The sequence below is a fragment of the Drechmeria coniospora genome, chromosome 03, assembly GCF_001625195.1.
Source record: "Drechmeria coniospora strain ARSEF 6962 chromosome 03, whole genome shotgun sequence".
NCBI lineage: Eukaryota > Fungi > Ascomycota > Sordariomycetes > Hypocreales > Ophiocordycipitaceae > Drechmeria > Drechmeria coniospora.
The window spans coordinates 5,858,087-5,874,227 of NC_054391.1; the positions used below are offsets into that span (position 1 = coordinate 5,858,087).

At 54.9% G+C, this 16,141-nt stretch overlaps 6 protein-coding genes across 6 annotated transcripts; 2 read left to right on the top strand and 4 right to left on the bottom strand.

Moving 5' to 3' along the window:
- Nucleotides 1-309: 309 nt before the first annotated feature.
- DCS_07329 (uncharacterized protein) lies at nt 310-1,338 on the bottom strand (the record flags this gene model as incomplete). The annotated part of the gene is made up of 3 exons (XM_040804614.1): nt 310-747; nt 834-902; nt 1,081-1,338. 3 exons carry the CDS (start codon nt 1,336-1,338, stop codon nt 310-312), a joined length of 765 nt encoding a protein of 254 aa, XP_040654718.1.
- A 3,273-nt stretch (nt 1,339-4,611) lies between these two features.
- DCS_07330 (uncharacterized protein) lies at nt 4,612-7,768 on the top strand (the record flags this gene model as incomplete). The annotated part of the gene is made up of 3 exons (XM_040804615.1): nt 4,612-5,128; nt 5,192-7,409; nt 7,465-7,768. The coding sequence occupies 3 exons, from the start codon at nt 4,612-4,614 to the stop codon at nt 7,766-7,768; spliced, it is 3,039 nt and encodes a 1,012-aa protein (XP_040654719.1).
- A 1,279-nt stretch (nt 7,769-9,047) lies between these two features.
- DCS_07331 (putative ribosomal protein L26) lies at nt 9,048-9,610 on the bottom strand (the record flags this gene model as incomplete). The annotated part of the gene is made up of 3 exons (XM_040804616.1): nt 9,048-9,326; nt 9,402-9,514; nt 9,592-9,610. The coding sequence occupies 3 exons, from the start codon at nt 9,608-9,610 to the stop codon at nt 9,048-9,050; spliced, it is 411 nt and encodes a 136-aa protein (XP_040654720.1).
- Nucleotides 9,611-10,454: 844 nt separating this feature from the next.
- DCS_07332 (uncharacterized protein) lies at nt 10,455-11,381 on the bottom strand (the record flags this gene model as incomplete). Its single annotated transcript, XM_040804617.1, has 3 exons — nt 10,455-10,943; nt 11,007-11,076; nt 11,140-11,381. The coding sequence occupies 3 exons, from the start codon at nt 11,379-11,381 to the stop codon at nt 10,455-10,457; spliced, it is 801 nt and encodes a 266-aa protein (XP_040654721.1).
- An 871-nt stretch (nt 11,382-12,252) lies between these two features.
- DCS_07333 (uncharacterized protein) lies at nt 12,253-14,509 on the top strand (the record flags this gene model as incomplete). Its single annotated transcript, XM_040804618.1, has 2 exons — nt 12,253-12,364; nt 12,555-14,509. 2 exons carry the CDS (start codon nt 12,253-12,255, stop codon nt 14,507-14,509), a joined length of 2,067 nt encoding a protein of 688 aa, XP_040654722.1.
- Nucleotides 14,510-14,943: 434 nt separating this feature from the next.
- On the bottom strand, nt 14,944-16,136 carry DCS_07334 (40S ribosomal protein S8; the record flags this gene model as incomplete). Its single annotated transcript, XM_040804619.1, has 2 exons — nt 14,944-15,600; nt 16,023-16,136. 2 exons carry the CDS (start codon nt 16,134-16,136, stop codon nt 14,944-14,946), a joined length of 771 nt encoding a protein of 256 aa, XP_040654723.1.
- Between the last annotated feature and the right edge of the window lie 5 nt (nt 16,137-16,141).

Genomic DNA, 16,141 nt, shown 5'->3' on the forward strand with positions numbered 1-16,141 from the left:
CACACCCTCCCTTGGGTACGGGACTTTTGAATCGCTCTTGTGATCCGAAGAGAGGTGGTTACTCTCCTAAGCATCGAACTTGACACCTCGCCGCAGGTTTTGGCCTGGCCCTGAGCCTTCCATTGATTGTCGAACAGTGAGTGTAGTTGTACCATAGACAGGTTCGTGGTGACCACGGAATGGGTTCATGTTGAGTACCCGCTCTCCAGAAGGGTAGCTTGTCCTCTTCCAGCACCATCTGTGCCGGGGGTGTTGGACCGCTCGCGCCAAGTCGGCCGTCCATCCAGGCGTCCTGCCAGAAATTTTGTTCTAGGCGATGGCAGTGTCACCGCCCATCTCGCCGCTCCGTTCCCTCCATGTCGGCCCGCGGGTGTTCAATGCGTTCGCCTTGGTCGAGACGTCATCGACCTCGAATCCTCCGCCAACCCTGCCGTCGGCGTCGCCGGATGCCTGCGTCGAAGCATCGAGGTAGGTGCGCAAGGCCAGGCTAACCGATTCGACCACCTTTTCTGCCTCCGCCAACGCCTCACGTAGAGCGTCGACGGTTGGATCGCAGCCGTGGGCGTCCGTGGCGGTCTTCTGCTGCTGCTCGGCAAGCAGGTCGCGAATATGGCCGCTCAGCCAATGACCCTCGAGCTGTTCCGCCGTCATGTCTCGAGCTCCACTGATGGTACCACGGCAAGCGGGCGTGCCGCAATGACAAGAAAACGGCTGGGCCATGTGCCATTCGGTAGATGGGTAGAAGTACTGCGACGAACAAGCAATGTGGCCGGTGCGAAGTGAGCCAAGATCCAACCACCCACGGTAGGCATGTCGAGATGGGGGGCACTGACTGTAAGCTCGTCGCCATGTCGGAGACCTTTTGGCCCTGCGAGGATGCTCATGCTGCCCGTGTCAAATATCTATCGATGAGTGCGTGTCAATGCTGCTCGCCCGTCCATCGGTTCCGACCCCGACCACCGGCGTCTCGTTGCCATTCGCTCCTCCGTCCCACACACGCTCATTCACACAGGCACTCGCCACCCTTGAGCCGGACAGCGACAACTGGGTCGGAAACGATGGCCTGGTGGGGGGACTGACGAGTGAGGGCTCGCAGGAGTGGTTGATGTACAGCAGGTCGCTGTTGAGGCTCATGTGCCTGTCCCTGCCGATCTGAACCGTCGCGTAGGTCGGCTCCCGGGTAGCATGACAGGGAGGGAGTCTGAGCTTCGCGTAGACGGCAAAGGGAGCGAGAGCTATTTTGGAGAGGCTCCTGGAGGTGAAGTCTGTCTGGTTGACGAGAACCTCCTGGATGTCAGCGTGGGAGGGCTGCCGCCAGTGGGGGGTGACGGGGGCCATGTCGACAACGGGATCGATGGGGGATGAATGGTTCGAGCAAGACACGATGACGTTGAACGTGAGTCAGGCGGATGTTGTGGGTAGGAGACTGGGTAGAATAAGCCGAATACAGCTAAATCTTGGGCTCTTCTCAGGCTCTGTTCGGTCTCTGGCTGGACCTTCCATTTCCCTCTCGGCCCGGTGCCATTGTGCCGAGGAACACCAGCCAAAGGTACCTTTGATCCAAGAAGCGGCACACCCAAACCCCAAACTGTGGTCGAATGCTGCATGCTACAGTTAAAACGAGATGCCATGCTTTGACAGCATACGAGAGTCGGCCCATCGAACATCACCTGTGAATTCTATTACATACCACCAGTAGTTATCCGGTGATTGCCTGCACAGTCCCAAGTACATCCCAAAAACGGATTATGAGCACAGAAAGGGCCTGGGTGGTACACGGCGTACACGTGATCATAGCTGGATGCGGAACATCATCAGCAAGCTGACACGGCGCTCAGAGCTTACCTAACCACCGATTACTCCACGACGTCTCTTTCCTACACCCAATTTCTGTCGTACGGATCCCATTTCCAAATCACTTGACCTGCTTTCCATTCCCCTGACATGTTCGAGGGTCATCCAAAGGCAGACGTCGAGTTTCACTTGCTGAGCTGATGTTGCTGTGCGCCACTTACACGGGAGCAAGATAAGTCGGCTTAGTTGCTCAATGCTGTCTCTCACCGTCGCTCGCCCTCACCTACCTCGGTCAAGTATGGACAAGCAAGTAGCACTTGGAACTTTGTTTTTCTCGCTGCGAGGTGATTGTGCCCGTAGTCGCTCGTCCGTCGACGTCGACGCTGTACGACCCGAACCAAGAAACGTTGGAAGCATTTCATCTTGTCTTTCCGTTGGCCAGAAATGAATCTGACGGCCAAAGTAGCCCCATCCCTCGAATGGAATATTAATTATATGAGGCTGCCCCTAGACTGTCAGACCTAGCGACAGCTTGATGTGCAGACCACCAGCTGCGAACGCTGGCGGTGAAGGTGCGGTCGTTGATGGCTGTTCTATGCAATCTGCCATTGTGCAGTTGCCCTGCGAACTTTGGCCTTGGCCCCTGCCCTATTCCTCCAGGTCAATGAAACTATGCATGGGCTTCCAAGTTGGCCGAGTTCCGTTCATGGTGTCGAATCGTTGTCACCCTGTAACTGTGGCCCTCGAAAGAAAACACTTCGTTGGCACAGCCCCCCATCGGAGATTGCGGTCGTCCAAGCAAGCTCGCCCAGTATTCCCCTGGGGTTGAAAATTCATGACAGGCAGATGGTTCAGTGAAGGGGGTGAGTGCGTCGCTGGGGGGCCAAATCCGATGCGGAAATGGTTGGCTGGCTAACTGGAAAGTTGAATCAGCACGGACGAACCACCATCTCCACACAGGAACCTGATGTGAACGAAAAGGACCAATGCGGACACCTTCACCAAACCGTGTTGCGTTCTCATGGGAGAGGCACAGTACAACTGACCTACATGAATAATTCCCATCGATGCATCGTCGCTGACCAAATGCATCCCGCTAGGTTGTTCAGAGATGGCTTGCTCTTTGTAGGCCCTGTCTTGTATGCTGTGTCCTCGTGACGCTCGCATGGTAGTCCGCGACAAAGGTCGGCCGTGAAATCTATCCCTACCACAACGATCTTTGCCGTTGCTTTCACATGCATGAAATTCGTTTGTGTGGAAAGTCACCGCAGGAGGGAGGCATGAAAAGTCACCTCACTGACCTTCTGGGCTCAGATACCTGGACATGACCACCTTGGTCGTCGGACGCACAGGCTGCGATGTGCCTGCCAATATCGGTAAACGGCTGCTGGCGTTCGAGGAATCGACAGTCGGGTTGTCCCCTCTTCGATGGGTAAGCATACTACGAGTATGTAGGGTGAGAAAGAGTCTAGTCTGCTTACCCCCCCCTAAAATGACATCTAGGAGGACAATTTTGTATGGCTGAGTTCCTATTGATAGGAGAATAACCCGCCTTGACGTTGCAATTGCCATGACGAGGCTCTCCCCATGGTGCCTGCCTTTGTACGGCAGCAACCTGAAGTCAACAACAGGCGGCCCTCGAGCGGAAAGTGACCAGCCATCAATGCGCCTGATCACTCACCGCTGTGCGTACGAGGCAGGTGCAGGTACAGGTACGCACGACATGAGGTAAACAAAACCTCTCCATCCTTCTTCCTGCCGCACCTTTCTCGCTTCATCCTCCAGCACCGGCCCCGATTCATCCACGCTTTCCCCTCAACCCTCGCGCTTCACGGCTCAGATCTTCACAGGATCAACGCAAACTCTTCATCGCCTTCAACGGACGCTCCCCTCCGTCCCTCCCGCCTTCCTTCAACCATCCCCTTTTGATACCATCGCGACTTCACACGCCATACACCAGCCAGCTTGGCTACTCTTTGCTGCACAAAGACCGACTTGACCTACCTGGCTTTCACTGCCGTCGGTGGACAAAGCACTTGCTTCTCGGAGGCGGTGCTCGCGCTGGCGTCCCTCCTTCTCCAACCTAGGTGTTCATGTCGGCTCGTTTGCATCTGTGCCTGCTCTGTCGCCCATCGGCTTCGATATCAAGCCTGCCACGTTTCTTCGCCCACGGCCTCTTATCCTCGTCTCGGCAGAGTACTCTCCCGATTTTTTCAGGTCCTCTGTCTCCGTCCTCTTGTCCGTGCTGCTCTTCCATCAACGCTTTCGACAAACTCTGTCAAGAATCTGTCGCCCTACTTGTTCGCCTCGACCATCCGTCATCCACCGCTCCTCGGCCCTCGGTCCTCGGAATTGGAAGCCTCACCAAGGCTTTGTATGCATACAAGTCGCTGATTGCTCTCTCCGGTAACCGCTTGGTGAGTCGCTCTCTATTTTCCGCCACCACCAATCCCCTGCCCTCGCACACCTTCACTCCACTGGCCATTTTATTTTGCTACCCTCCTTTCCCCCCTTCTCACCATCGCTTCCCGGCACAAATACCGTGGCCTTCCTGGTCAGCCGCATTTGATCCGCTCCTCCTTTGGCACCCCTCCACATCCCGTTTCAGAGTCGGTTTGCTGCTAGAACCTTGGGGGAGCTCGCCCAAGGGTCGGTCGCCACGTGCATCCATCGCCAGCCAACGCTGAACAGAACACCCGCTTGGCCACACTCCCAGTCTACCAGCTGCCCTGGCATCCAAGCCTGCTTCAAGGATTCGTCCTGGGCATCCTCGGCACATCCCACCTTTCCCCTGAGCATACGTCTTGAAGACACACCATGGTCATGACTAGGTCGAAGCGGGCGAAGCGGATCGTCCGCTGTCTGTCCGTGGCTCAGCACGAGGACCGCGCCCTCGGCTGCTCGACCACTCCGCTTATCAGATATAATTTGCTGCACAACTACCATCGCTGCATCCATGTCTTCGTCGACCTCGGCGAGCCCTCGGAACCGTTCTCGTTTCCTTCCTCTTTTGACGCGATGCCCAAGTTTCTTAGGTCACAGCTGGACGCCCAGAAGATTGCTGACGGAACCAGACTCTGGTCGCAGGTGATACCCATCCTGACCTTCATCCAATCCAACCTTCGACGATTGGGAAAGCTGCGCGGGTTTCCGACCCTGTTTGTCTGGTACTGCCGAGAAAACCACCGCTCCTACTTCTTCTTCGCTTTTGTCGACGTCAAGATGGTTTCCAAAACCTACAGTGCTCGCGATCTCCTTCGCATGAAAGATCATTCGGCTGAGAAGGAATTCTACGACCGCCTCTACGAGAAGCTCCGCCACGACACCAGCTTTGGTAAGATGACGTCGCTTGCTCCCTGCCCGTGAGTCTACGTCGACGCTGACGGGTCGTGGATAGATGAAATCTTTCGCCTGCCTTCGGACCGCGCGCTTCCCTTGATCCGGGAGGAAGATGCCGGCGCCTACGGCGGCATTCCGATGCATTCTCGGGTCAAGAATTCCCTCGCACTCGCCAAGAGTACGGCTGCCCGCCAGCTGGACGGCACCGACTATGAGTGGAAGTATCGGGGCCGCAGCGAGTCCGACGAGGACATGCCTCAGCCCATTGGCAGCCCGGCTGGTATTGATGCGCAGAAAGACGAGGGCTTCCAGAGGTTTTACAAGGCTGTCATATCGCCGACTCACGTTCGCGTCACGGCGGGAGGCCGGATCGTACCCAACAACCGAGGTGCCTCGTCGCCGACGGTGAACCGGGCCAAGGGTTCGACGGCGGCAGAAGTCAGGCTTGCCGGCCGAACCATGACGAGGGATCAGCAGGACCTCGGCCAGTATGCTATTCCTCAGGTCCCAATCGGTGCCTATCCACATATGATCCCTTTCAATCCTGGAATGACGCATGGGGTCCATCCTGGCATGGCGGCCGCTCCCCCTTCCTTCCCCATGATGCCTTGGCAATTCGGACCACTGGTCCACCACCTGCCTCACGTGGGCCAGATTCCGGCTGCCGCTTCCAATACGAGGAACCCGGTGCTTGCGGTGCAAGGTGACAGGCAAACCGAAGCCGGGAATCCCGACGCCTCCGGCAATCATCGCATGCCGCCGCCGGAGCATTTCGATCACAGTCGCCCCTTTGGCTACAACGGCCAGTGGATGATGCCTCAGGGGTTTCCCTACAGCCCCATGCCTGTCGCTGGGTTTCCCGTCCCCATGGCCGGGCCTCCGATGGTGCAGCCCCGGTTTGGGGTCCATGCCATGATGCAGGTCCAAGCCATGCGGCCAGACTCGTCGATGAATTCTCACCCATTGCCATCCGCCAGCATGTCGGCATCGGCAGCCGTCGCAAACCCTCCCACCTCGTCGATCCGCAAGAGCGAAGTGACGAGGCGGCAGCTGGCAAACCTCCGGCAACATCTCAGGTATGCAGAAGACCAGCTCCAGTATAACCGGCACCAAATTGACGAGGCCCTGGTCGAACAACAAATCCTTTCGCTTCGTTCGCACATCCAAATGTTCGAGAATTATCTCGAGCTTCATCTTAAGAGCGAAGAGAGCCAGAAGCAGAAGTTAGAAGGTGCCGACGAGTCGAGCGGCGCGCCGTCTTCTCGCGACGAACCTGGTTCGCAGGCTTTGGCGACGAGCGACGCGAATTCAGGCCTCGAGGGCCAGAGTGTGTCCGCGTTGCAGGATGAGGTGCAACAGAATTGTGCTGTCAAGGAGCAGAAGAGTACCGAGAGGTCGACTCAACTTCCCCCGGGCTCCAGTTCTACCCGGCCACCGCCACTCAAGAGTGCTCTTAAGAAGCCTCGCGCTGCTGAACCCACCAAGAAGCAGTCTACTCTTCCGGTCGGTGCGGCCTTGGCCCCTCCATTTCAGCCCCGAACAGATGGCGCGACGTCGGCTTCGATGATTGAATGCTCTGCGGGCTTGGCTCGCCCTATTCCCCCGAGCGATTCATTGCCTAGCGTCCCGGCCGTGTTCGTCGACACGGGTGCGAACATGAATAACTCGACGCCTTATCTTGTGGGAACCCTTCCTTGCGGCCTCGATCCAGCTTTCGCGAGAGACACCGACTACCTGTACAAGCGCTCGCTGAGTGAAGACGAGCTTCGTGCTCGTCACATGTATTGGGGGAACACGCCTCGAAATTTGCAAAAGGGGCTGCCCAAGTTTGACGGCAGGGACTTTTACCCGCCGTCTCCTGTCGGTGATTCATCGCCTGAACCCTCGCCTGAACCAGAGGCCGTGACCAGCCCGACGGTGCCGCGCCGCCGAGTCCCAGTTGGAACCCGTGCCGACTACGTCTTGACCAAGAAAAAGGCCGACAGCGACCCGTTCGGGTCCCTGCGAGCCGGAAAGAGGCCTGCTCGGAGCCATGCGACACAATCAGAGCACCTGCCGCCGAGGATGGGATCATGCTCGGACTCCACGACGGCTTCGGTAGATATGAGTCCAGGCCAGGGTAGGAGCCAAAACGGGCGAAGCTGTGAAGACTTTCGCAAAGCTCTGGGCGAAGCTGTTCAGTCTGCTCCTAGTGGGTGCCAGGACAAGCCGGCGTCGGACTCTGGCGACGACTCGAATATTCTGTTCAAGGGCCGCAAGAACACATGCATCAGCAAGTACGTGCCTTGCCTCCCGTGGTTTCCTTGGCATCGTCGCTGACGTTTGACGCAGGAGCAAGAGCTCTGGTGATATGCTGCCGACCATGTTGAAGAAGGGCAAATCGAGCGGGACGGCAGTTCCCGGGACGGTTTCGTCGATGACGGCACGGGGTGTGCTGCCCAACTACGCCGGCCATGCAACGGCGTCTCTTTCGCCGGCCATTGCTACCATTTCTGCCTCCCCAAAGAATGTCTGCCCCAGGACTGCAGGTCCAGGCGATGCCGGCGGTGTCGGCCGTTACGAGGAGACCAAGATGGAGAATCGACCTCCGGCCTGTTCCAACGTTAATGGAATGGCTCGTCGCGGCGGCTGCTGAGGCGACCGCGATCTGAAATCCGGCCGAACGACCCTGGTATTCTGCGGTTTCGCACTGGGGCAAGCCAAAAGCTCTAGCGAGAGCATGCATTATTGCTGTCATACTTACGGCCTGTATGCCTATCGTCCAACGGCTTCTTGGCAACGAGCATGAGATACGTTTACTTTTCTACGACTTTCGACGGGCGCACCATCTGAGCACACCATTCAGCCAGGCTAATCGTTTGAAACCTCGGGCCGACATGGGGAGAGTTGCTCATCGGCGTCTTGACAGGTACTAGTGTTAGAGTATGTAATGTGTTACTACCAGCAACAAGTCAAGAGTTCGACGGAGATCAACCAAGGCTGTATTGGTATTCTTGCAGAGGGGTGATTAGGTGGGAGAGCAATAGCACCGTTAACACACACATCGTGCGATGATGAAGCACGACTCTTCGTGCTGAAGCCTGAGTTGTGGTTGGCAATCCTAAAACGATTGCAAGCTTGATTGGTCCTCGCTTTGTACCATCAACTTCGGCATGAAGGCGCGGGGTGGAGAGAATCGAGACGAATGTATTTAAATCTTAATTCTAATCAACTTGCTGGTCGTCCAGTTGCATGTGCAGCCGCAGTGCCGGAACAACCAGGCTTCCAGACAAGGTCTACAACGATTGCGCTCCTCACCCCCTGAGATGTGAGAAAGGCATGTGCCTCACCATCAAATTTCCAACCTCGTAGAAAGCCTCGGCGAAAATCTTCAGGCAAGGGCAGAAGAGCTCATGATGTATTTCCTCTGCTACGTTACTCTTCGCCAGTCGTATACCTCGAAAACCATGGATCTAAGTGGTCAACGCGGAGATATCCTAGCGGAAGTTGCACGGTTCAAACACGATCTACGGCTCGACGATGCAGGGTGCCCGAGGCCATCCTTCGTCGGCACCTAGAGATTAGCAGTCACTGGCATAGTGTTATAGCAGAGCACCGCCTGGCAGTCTGACAAACGGGCGGCGAAAAATGCTACGAGAATCTCGGCAGAGAAGTGACTTCGGGAAACGCCTCCCATGGAGCATTCCACGAGAACGTGAAATGGCCATTTGAGAACCATGCAATTCTCATTCATCTACCCTGCCGCAGGTACCCCGACCCGGATGCGAGCGGGCATCACAAAAAACGCCGGAGTAAATATGCCCATTCCTCCATTTCGAGGATAAAAACAGTTCCCTTGTGTAAAGCTTCATGGTGGATTTGTCGCTGTCGTTTCCCGCTCCGTCTCAGAATTTCTGGACTTGAAGCGTCTTGATTTAGGCGGTGACCTTGTTGGTGGCGCGCAGCTCACGGCCAACCTTGGAGCGGGCCAGGATGTCCTCACGGTCCTTGTCGAGCTTGAGCTTGGTGATGACAACGTTGGAGGGGTGGATGCCCAGGGGAATGCTCTGGCCGGAGGCCTTGTCACGGGTGACACGATCGACGTGGATGATGTACTTGAGACGGTATACGGACGTGACCTTGCCCTCACGACCCTTGTTGGAGCCGCGAACAATGGTGACCTCGTCGTCCTTGCGAACGGGAATGCTGCGGACCTGTTCAGGGAGCCCGAGGTCAGTACTTTGTCGGCAAAGGCCAGGGTGTGCCCGGGCATGTAGAGGATGACAAACATTGTACTTCTCACGAAGCTCCTTGCTGAGAGGAGCGCTCATGATGACGCGACGCTGGCTAGAGGGGGCCTTGAAGTGGGCGGCACGGCTCTTGCGCCGCGATGACGACACGGCTAGATATCAGGTTAGCATCGCTTGCCACATTTCGTATTTGAGAGCTCCTATGGGTTTCAGGGCATGCGCTACTCACTGCTACTGACTTTGACCATTTTGAGGGAAGGGGGGGGGTGAGGAGGTCGATTTTGTGTGGCGGCGTTGGGTGATGAGAAAAAAAGACCAGACGTTAAAAGCTCGCGATAATTCAGCCGGTGGGAAGGCTTGTGTGCGGAAATTTAGACGAGTGGGGCAGAATCACGTGAGTATGATTACCCTAGGTGCGATGGTATCAATTAGTTTGAGCCAGGCGAATACAGGTGCTAGTGTTGGCGCGGCAGAGATCGAATGGGAACTCGCTCGCTGACTCAGCAATAAGTAACTTTGTTATGTCAAAAAAACTAGCAAGGAATACTTAAGTACAAGAAATATGGAGTAATTACGGAGTACAGTACGGAGTACTCCGTACTTGTATTGTGATAATACTGTAATTAATAATACTGCGCTTGTCCTCTGTTCGGAGTATTTACAGTACGCTCTAAACTTGCATTACGTACTACATCTTAGTATAGGTGCATTACTTTAGAGTGAGCAAGTCCATGCACACACAGTACAAGGACAGTAAAACGCCGTACGAAGAGTTCCTTACTTCTTTGCTGGATGTAATACGGAGATCTCCTACCCAAGTACAGAACCCCAAGTACTTAAGTCGCTAACCGATGCGGTTGGAAGAACCTGCAATGACCACTAATGCTCATAGCTTATCCTCTGCAGTGCAGTTTTTCTAACCCGATGAATTGTTGGCAATTTGTATGCATGCTGCATGGCCTGACAATCTTGGAGTGAAAGATATTGTACATGGATGGAAGCCCATAGGGAAGGTGATGGGTTGTTCATAGTGTAATACCAGTTGGCGACTTAAATTTGCCGTTATTGTCATACCTTGCTTCTGTTCGCTTGTCAGCATGGCCAACTTGGCCGGGGGAGGTAGGGATTGGGAATACTGAAAAAGGTATAGTTGAGGGTAACAGTCTCGACGCCCTTCATGTTCAGGTCGGTCAACAGGTCCGGGTCGAGGTAGAAGAAGACGGGCATGTCGACTGTTTCGCCGGCATTTAGCCTTTGCTCTTCGAAACAGAAACACTGAATCTTGCTAAAGTATGGAGCGCACTGCGCCGGTGTGACGCTGTACGTGGCCACGCCGATGATGTCCTTGTCGCCCTTGTTTTCGGCCTTGTAGAAGGCGAGAGCGGTTTCGCCCGGCAGTACACGGACCTCGCGCTGCTGCGGCACAAATTTCCACGGCAGCTCGTCGGAGACGGAGGCGTTGAAGGTGACGCGGATGCGATTCGCAGAAGTGACGGGGACTAGTCGGCTCGAGATATCCCCGTCATAGGAACCGCCGTGGGCGCGAACGGGCTGGCCGCCCCAACCGGTCGTCTGGCAGATCTTGATGACGGCTGCATTTCAGCTTGCTGCCAGCATGGTCTCTCAAGAAGGGATCTGGCCTACCATCTTGTACAACGGCACGGAACCGTACGACAGTGCGACGGTGCCCATTATCAAGCTCAGGGTGTAGTATCTAGAGGGCGGCGAATTTGCCGTCAGCGTCCGTCGGTGGCAGGATTTCCGGCGTCAGACGTACGCTACGGTGGCGTTCTTTTTGTTGTAATGCGCACGTATCTGTTCCATCGAGGGGACGTGAACCGACTCCTTCTGCTCCCGAAGCTGTGCTCTCCTCGGCGTCGAACCCGAGACATTTCTTCGAAAGCTGCTAGGCACGTTGACGCGTACCCAGCTGGGCCGAGCCTGCTGGCAAAAGAAGCAGGCCCATGGCGATGAGCTTGTTCGCGTAGAGCTGCGCGCCACTCGGGGTACGCCGTTCATCCTGCGGCGAGTAGGTGGGAAGGACGGCTTTGTCAAGAGATGAATGAAGCCTTGGGAAAGCTCATTCGATTTCCCACAATATCACTCCGTACTTACTAGTACGGAGGATCAATGGAGACAAGATAAAAGTGGGCCATGCCTCTGTGGTGCTTTCGGTACCTCAACTCAAGCACCTACAGTAATACAGTATGATTACTCGGGTGTGCTCGGTACTCCGTACTGAGCACTTACAGTAAGTACTTAAGTACTCCGTACAGTACTCCGTACGTGCCATTAATCTCGGCCTTCGCGGGTTGGACTTGTTCCATCAGCCGCACAACCCCACTTTGTGGGGCCTCCATGTACACCTACTTACACAATGAACGGAATACGGGTACAGTACACCGTACATAGTACTTGTAAAGTATGGACGGCAGTGTACTCCGTACAGTACTCTGTATTACCAACACCCTCTGGTAATAATCCATACCTAAGTACTCCGTATAGTACGGAGTCATGGTAAAAGCGTACCTCCATGTACCACGTACTTCAACTGTACATGTACATGGACACCTTGGTAGGTAGGGATGCCATTTTATCGAGAGGTCCGACCCCTGAGACCTTAAAACATCTGTTTCCAACACCTTACACGTGTGGATGATGAATCATTGACCACGTATCCCATTGACTATCCTCTTAATCCCTCTCTTGCGGTTGGCAGTTTCTGACTACGTCCGGACGCCTTGCTTCGATTGCCCGGCCGAGCATCCATCTCTCCAACGCTCCTTGGCCTCTGCCCGTACCATCTCCGCGTTCAGTCCAACATCCTGTCGGCCCATCATCTTCGCGCACTTGACGCGCCCGATCATCACCATTCCTTGGAACCGTCGCCATGAGCCAGGTGAAGAACCTGAGAGCTATGTTCGAGAACAAAGGAGATACGAACCCGCCAGACAGAGGAAGATCGCTGGGTGATTCGACGAGCTCGAGCCCAATTCCAGCAGGTGAGCAGCCCCCAAGCCAATGTCATTATGATAGGTCCAGTAGAGCATCATGCCTTCCCTTACAACGCAACGATTTCTCCACTGCGATATACGTACATATCTGAATGTCTGAGCAATACATCATATTTGATCGACGACCCCTTCGCGCGACTGCCTTGCCCAATGCTAACTAGGTCCCCTACATAATTAGGCCCGAACGGAACCGACTCTCCGAGACCACTGTCAAAGGTTCGTACAAACTTTGTTGCCATCGAAAAAGATGGCCGTATTGGCCTGCGACGGGACAACAGCGGAGGATCTAGCTTGTCGAGACGACGCATGAGCATCGAAAACGACGCCGCATCCCCCCCTTCCTTTCCAAATGCCCCAGCATCAGCCTCTTCGGGTGAGAAAGCAAAGACAGTGCGCAAAGCCGATGCCGGGTCAGCCGCCAGTAACCCTAACACGGTTGCCGAGGCACAAATCGACGAGGAGCTCCCTCCTTCTCCTACGGTTTCCAAGGGAGCCAAGGCTGGAACGGCAGCACCCAAGCAAAAGCCATTGAATGGCGTGCCCAAAACCAATCATAGCAGAATCGGTACATCTGTGGCTCGACCAGGAGCGAAAGCGGCAAGAACGAAGCTTGCGGTGGCAAATGCCGGGTCCAAGCAAGCAACGGCATTGCCGACAACGAAGGCGACGACAGTGACAAGAAAGACGGCCGAAACACCAGAAATGGGAACCGCCAAGGCTTCACCACGAGCGGCCGAGAGGGCGACGGTGGCTCGGAATACGATGGGCCAAGCCAGAACAGCGACAACCGTTTCCAAGTCGAAGCCGATTGCTGTCGCACACAGCAAGGGCCAGTCGGTCAAGCCAGCTAGCCTGGACGGCAATGCGGTCGGAAGCCCCAAAGCCATGTCTTTCACCAAGCGCACTGGTCTGTCTTCCTCTCTCACGGCACCCACCGCCTCTTCCATCGGCAAGGGTGTCACTCCGAGACAGTCTCTTTGCAAGCAAACGCAACCCTTGAACAATCACACACAGTTACCTGTACGGACCAGCTTGGCCACCTCGAACTCTACCCAGCAAATCACGCGACAAAAGTCGCAGCGCAATCAAGCCAGAGCTGGCGTCAATGGCTCACCGAAAAGCCTTCCACAGTCAGCGTCATATGCAATAAAACGACCGAACCACTTGGATGAGGGATTTCTGGCACGAATGATGAGGCCAACGCAGTCATCCTCGTCGAAGGCAGCGGACAAATCCTCCACTCCTCCGAGGAAGATTGCCATGCGCTCGACGACCGCCAGAAACGATCACAGCACCCGAACATCACTGGTTGGTAAGGATGCCAAGCATGGGCCGCCCCGAGAACCAAGCCCGCCACTGCAAGATACCCCTCGATCTCCCAGCAACAATGGGGACATGGCGAAGACTGTACCTCAATTAACGGACACCAACCCCTTCGTGGAAGATGTAACGCCACCCCACGATTCATCTGGGACCATTCAAGCGCTTGTTGAGCCCGGTGCATCAGTAGAGGCAACCGTGGTACCTGAACTCGGTACAGTAGCGGAGCAAGCGACCGACAACGCCAGTTCAATCCAATCACCTGAGCGTCGAGGTTCTACATTGTCCGTGGCCGAGCAGGCATTTGCTGCTCATGGCTCTCACATCGGGATTACACGGCATGAAGACACCGACTTGCTCACTGCACCTCAGGGAGCCATCGGCACAGAACTCTGCGCGCAAACCGATGCCACAGAACATGCTTCCGACTCCACCCCCATTTTGGAGCCTGAGACTACCTGCATTGAAACGTCGACAGAATCCCCCCGTGACAAGGACGAGTCGACCAATCCAGAGTCGGAATCTCTCGCAAATGCCAAAACTGATTCACCCGAGAATGACATTGATGAATCCACTGGAATTGGGTCAAGGGTATCCGAAGAGGTACGGGAAGTTTCTCCCTGCGATCCCCCGACCAAGACTTCGGCTTCGGAGGTTGCGGTCGTGGAGGCCGATGAAGCGTTTTTTCTGGATCATGCTACCCAAGGGCCTTCTGAGACTAAAGAGGACTCTCAAGCGCCCGATCATGACGACCAGATTCCGTCAGAATCAGTGTTCGATGGTAGCATAATCGAACCGACCCACTCGTCATGAGGAAGGCTAGGCAGTTACTTCTTCCCACGTTTGGAGTCATCCAAATGGATGGCATGATTGCAGATTTTTGTCGATGAGCAAACATGGGGTTCATATTTAATTTTCGACATGGCTTGCGAGGGCATTATACCTTTTTCATATACTGTATGGCTGCTTCAATGAAGGGGCGAGCATCTATTCCTTCTACTTCTGCCAGATACCTAGGATACCTCAAACTGACGATAAAGAGTCAGAATTAAAAGTTTTACATCGAGGGCACGAATATTCTGCTCTCTCCCGATGATGAAATAGATGCGAGAATGCATCAAATTCTCGCAACTTACTCCCAACAACGGCGCGCCGGGCCCGTTCTCTTAGATTGAGTTTTGCATGAGAAACCAAGTGTTCCAGTCTTGGGTGTTGTACATGGTCGCTGTCCGCTTCTGTTCAGTTTTTCAAGATATTCTACAAATAAGCAAGCCGCCCACTTTCCGGGCAAGAGCTTCCCTAGCCTCGAGGACGCCTTGTGATGTCGCGACAAACATGCACTCGCCAAGACCGAGCCCCGGAACAACGCCACCCTTCAATTTGGCGGGAAACCCTCTCGTCAATCTCGCAAGCTCTTGAATGTCCGCTGTCATGAGGCGCGAGGGCTTGCTGATGACGTGCGCCTTGGAAAGAACGGGCTTGCCATTCCAGTACTTCATGCCGAGCCATATCCTCATCTTCGCAACGTTCGCACTTGTGACAATCTCTGGGGGCTCCGAGACCATCTTCTCTAATGTGGGTGGGTGTGGTCCTGCGCGGTAGATGGCGGAGAAGAAGCCAGAGCGGTGCATGGCGAGGGCGAGGTGCAGGTTGTACTTGGTATTTTGTACAGAGGTGATCCCTAGTCGAGCTTTGGAAGCGTTTTGAAGGTGGGAGCACATATGTGCAATGTTAAGAATGGAAGGCATTTTGGCACCGTTGTCGGGGTAGGAACGCGTCGAAGAAGCGGGGAGGCTGTAATTCTTGACAGAGTCAAGTGGATATGACTTGTCTCGCGAGAACGACTTCGTGCACTGGGTTGTGGACTCTGGCGGCGATGCATCAGCATCGTTGCATTCTGGGGCCTATATGTGGCTGTAGCAAAACATGCACACTTACCGCTCTGCGAGACACCGTCCTTGCGCAGTATGCCGGCCACTGAAGGAGGTCGAGGATTGCCCTTGGCCCTAGCTTGGGTGCTGTTGCTGATGCGCTTGAACAATCTACTTGGGTGTTGACTTGATGGAAAGAAAGGCAGTAATAATTATTACCTGAGGTTTGCACTCTGCTGACTAAGGTTTGTTTCTGAAAGCCAACTCTGCTGATTTCGCGATAACCCACAGTAATGATAGTGGAGTGGTTGGTGCTAGGGCAACTTATCTTAGCGCCGTGTTCACGAGCATGGGGTAGCAATTGTTCGCTGGGGGAAAACCTCATCGAAGAAGGATGAGAGAGTCCATGAACGACAAGTCCACAACTTCGTCCGTTTCATGCCAAAAGCACAAACCTCTCTTGCCTTGCCAAAATCTTGACACGCATCTGTCCTGATGGCCTCCATCCCACGGTCCCAGCCAGCCATGGCTGAGAGGCTATCCAGATCACAGGCCTTGGATGACCTCATCATGG